This window comes from Microtus ochrogaster, chromosome 8 (assembly GCF_000317375.1).
Source record: "Microtus ochrogaster isolate Prairie Vole_2 chromosome 8, MicOch1.0, whole genome shotgun sequence".
Lineage (NCBI taxonomy): Eukaryota > Metazoa > Chordata > Mammalia > Rodentia > Cricetidae > Microtus > Microtus ochrogaster.
In genome coordinates this window covers 21225001-21228880 of record NC_022015.1, presented here as the reverse complement: position 1 = coordinate 21228880, position 3880 = coordinate 21225001, and the positions used below count along the sequence as shown (strand labels likewise).

At 50.6% G+C, this 3880-nt stretch overlaps 1 protein-coding gene across 7 annotated transcripts in view; it reads left to right on the top strand.

Annotated features, from left to right (window-relative positions):
• Window positions 1-1120: 1120 nt before the first annotated feature.
• Tial1 (TIA1 cytotoxic granule associated RNA binding protein like 1) overlaps window positions 1121-3880 on the top strand; it is a 20928-nt gene continuing 18168 nt past the window's right edge. For 3 of the 7 annotated variants that reach the window (XR_003377288.1, XR_003377287.1, XR_001229007.2), the window contains exon 1: window positions 1121-1617. Coding sequence is in view for 2 of the 7 variants with exons in the window: in XM_005351345.3 (XP_005351402.1) it covers window positions 1586-1617 (32 nt within the window). In the remaining 5 variants the exon portion in view is untranslated. The remainder of the gene's footprint in view (window positions 1618-3880) is intronic. The other 4 variants (XM_005351345.3, XM_013347940.2, XM_005351346.3 and 1 more) reach the window with 3 other exon arrangements.

The window sequence follows — 3880 nt, the reverse complement described above, 5'->3', positions numbered from 1 at the left end:
TAAAAAAATAAATATACATTGGGTTAGGCATGGGCCAGTTAATTGCAGTTAATTGAATTGTGGTTATGATTAATGTAGTTCTATCCTCCATGCAGGGTTTCTGTGTAACAGTCCTGGCTGTCCGGGAACTCACTCTGTAGACCAGACTGGCCTCGAACTCCTACCTGCCTCCACCTCCAGGGAGTGCTGGGATTAAGGGCGTGTACCACCCCAGCCAGCTCTACTGCCTCTCTTGCTCTAGCAGCTGTAAACTAGCACTCCACGTCCAATAACTCATCCAGAGCATGTTTTAGCACAGTTCTCAGTTTCTGAGCCTCTTTCTGTTTTTGATGAGATCTTGGCATGTAATTCCAGGCTGGACTTAAATTTATTATCCTCCTGCGTAGTAGCATTGTGCACTACCACGCGATGTTTTTGTTTTAACTAGGATTTTGGTAGAGGCACAAGTCACATTCATGAGGGACTGCTCTTTTGCCTCCTTACCCACTAATCCGATGAGATAATGAGTAGCGATCCCTCCGGAATTTGTAAAGCAAGATAGGCTAAAAAGGCCTATCTTGCAGGGAAACACACTCAAAAGACGAGGCTGGCTCTGGCACAGCCTCGATGTCCGGCACAGCCTCGATGTCCGCCACAGCCCCTCCGGGTCCAGTTCAGAGTTGCCTCTCTCCTGGCCGTCGCGTGAGACGGCGGTTACTGAATACAGACCAGCAGTTCTATGGGTTGAGGCCAGAAAGGCCGGCAAGCTGGGGAACCACGCGGACCCAGCACACTGCCTGATCCGCAGTTGAAGAAACCGCTCTGGGGCTGGACGGAGGCGGAGCTGAAGCTCACACTGGACCAACAGAAGAGCCTTAAAATGCTAGAAGCGATCCTAGGGCGGTCCCCGGCGCGATGCACTCTGGGATTTGTAGTTTACTTCCCGGAAAGCTCCTCGCTCATTTCGGCCGGTCGCCTTTTAATCCTCGCTCCCTCCCGGCACATCAACTATTTTATCGCGGCACGTCCTCACGTACGACTACACTACCCAGAAATCTCTCCTTCGCGCTCCGGCAGGCTCCGGGTCGTCCTTGGACTACAGTTCCCAGAAGGCCACTGGAGAAGGGCTTCCCCCGCTTTCCCGGGACCACAATTCCCAGAGACTTGACTTCGCGGCTTTTCTCTCTGTGTCGTGTGTCTCTTGGAGCTGGCTAGGCCGCTAGGCCCACAGCGCCGACGTGCTGCGTCGTGTCCAGTGTCAGGGTGTACTCTTTTGCCAGGCTTTCTGTTCTTTCAACCACTTTTGCCGGACAGGCCGTCGCAACTGGCCTGAGTAGTGACCTGGCGGGCCGCGCCTGCGCCTTGAAGCGTTTCCTGCCTGTCTGGTGGCGGCGGCCATTTTGTTCATCCTCCTCCTCCTCCTGCTCCTCCTGGTTGGAGCGCAGTGTCCGGAGCGGGCTGGGGGGGAGCGGACCGAGAGTGGGGTTCAGTACCTTTTCCTCTGTCCCCAGCCGGAGCCCGGAGCCCCCCTCCCCTTCCTTCCCACCCCCTCCCCTCCCCAGCCCTGCCCTCCCCCTTGTCCCGGGATCACTCCGTCGCACCCACCATGATGGAAGACGACGGACAGCCCCGGACTCTGTGAGTACCCGAGACCGGGGGTGCCAGGCACCGAGCGGCCCGGGCACGCGGGATGCTGAGGGAGGGAGCAGGAGACCGGAACCCGAAGCTGAGAGCCCGGCGTCCCGGTGGAGCGCTACGAAGTGCATTCCTCATCTGTCCCTCTTTCCTAGAGAAGGAAGCTCTCCCTTCCCCCCGAACACAGTTACTTTCTAGGGTGTAGGGCTCGTCTCGACCTTTTCCTCCCGATCCCTTTGCACACCCTTCCTAGACCGGTCTTGTTGTGCACGGCTGAGGCTGTCAGGCTCGGGAGAGCTCCGGCTCCCCCTGTGCTTTGGGGACTCCGGGCTGAACCGGGAGCTGTGGGTCTCCACGGGGGCAGGGCTTGGCGGGGGTGGGACCGCTGCTGCACCCTCTGGCGTGAGTACTCAGCCTCAGTCCACGTCCTCAGCGGTCCACGTCCTCAGCCTCCGGGTCCTTTTCCCGAGCCTACCGCTCTTTAACCAGAGGAGCCCCTTGTCTCTTTCTGCCCCACGTGCCCCACGCTGTCAGAAACACCCGCCCATCGCCCGCTGCTTTTCAAGTGCCAAAGAGATTGCCTTTTGCCGCCGTGCACCATCTCTGTCCCTTGGATAGCGAAGTTTACTTTGAGCGCTCACTACGCCAAACTGACAACCAGTTAAACTCCTTTCGCTCAGTTGGCGATGCCGCTTCCTAATCGGTTTGTGCGTCAGGACCATCAGAGTTGGAGAAAAGGATGTCTTCTCCCGCTATTTGATGCGTGTCTTTTGGGTGCTTTTTTCCGCGGTCTAGCAGTTGAGTTTCACCTGATGGCCAATTTAATGAATGAATTGCATCTTCCAACCGCTTAATTGGCGTTTCCTTCCTTTCCCGATGCAGAGTGATGACTCAGCGTCTGTATTCCTTTCCAGATAGTGTGGCACTCTTTTTTTCCTTGGTCTGAGTAATTTCTAATTCATTGTTTAAAGTGAGCACCTTGGGGTTACCAGCCTCTCCAGGCCAGCTACTCCTGCCTGGAGTAAGTACACAGAGTCAGCCTGCTGCATTGTCTCTCTTGCCTCGCTCTGCCTGGTATTGATTGCTATGATGATCAGAGTCCACTTGGCCGGGTTAGCTGATGGGGAAAGTACTTTTTGGGGAATGAACGACGGTGGGTGGATACTCAGGATCTCTGACTAGCTTCTCAGAGCTTCATTCTTACCACAGAAAAGATGTTCAGTAAATATTCAATGTTGATATCTTTTTCTTCCTCTCTCTCTCTCTCTTTTTTTAAGCATCGTTTATATTTTCCATTCTTATTTCTCTTAACATCTTACTTGGCAAATTTGAAAACAACCTAAACATATACCTGTGAATGAGAAGTTTGGTAAAATTTTTTTTGTGTTTTTTTTTCCATTTCTGTTTTCCAGAAAAATTATAATTGAGACAAAACTTGAAATTTGTTCTTAAATCTTTGTTTAAGCCATGGCTTTGCATTTAATAGCCAGCAGTGTGTACTTATATAAAAGCATCAGGGGAAACTAGACTTAAGACCTAGCAAGCATATATTCAAGGAGGATGGCAGTTACATTGTATCTAAAATACCTGAAATGTCATCATTGCATCATAATAGCTAGTGCTTACTTGGTAAATTCTCATGTCTCATTAACTGCATCTATTTGTTCTTAGAACAAGTCTCTTGCCTTTGTCTGTTACATAGTATGCCTTTTTCTGTTTCTTTATTCCTGTAAATTGTCTTTGCATCCCTATCAGGGCTCATCCTCTAGACCAGAGCTAAATTGTAGTATTTCATACATTTCCATCTCGAGCACTTGTCTTTTTCCCCTGAAGCACTTCAGTTGTCAGTGTTTGGTTAGCTAAACTGCGATATATACATATGAGGGGATAAACATCTTAAGCTCTGTTCTAGTCCATCACCATGTGTTTGTTATGTCTTCCTTTTCCCACTCTTCTTCATGGACTGTCATAGTGGGTTTGGTTTTGTTTTTATTTATTGTTATTGTTATTTTGGTTTCATTTTGGTTTTAGAGACAAGGTTTCTCTAGTTTTGGAGCCTGTCCTGGAACTCGCCCTGTAGACCAGGCTGGCCTCCGACTCACAGAGATCTACCTGTCTCTGCCTCCTGAGTGCTGGGATTAAAGGCACCACCACCGCTATGCTTTTGCCTTGCTTTTTTTTTTTTTTCTTTTTTTTGTGTGGTTTTTCGAGACAGGGTTTCTCTGTGGTTTTGGAGCCTGTCCTGGAACTAGCTCTTGTAGACCAG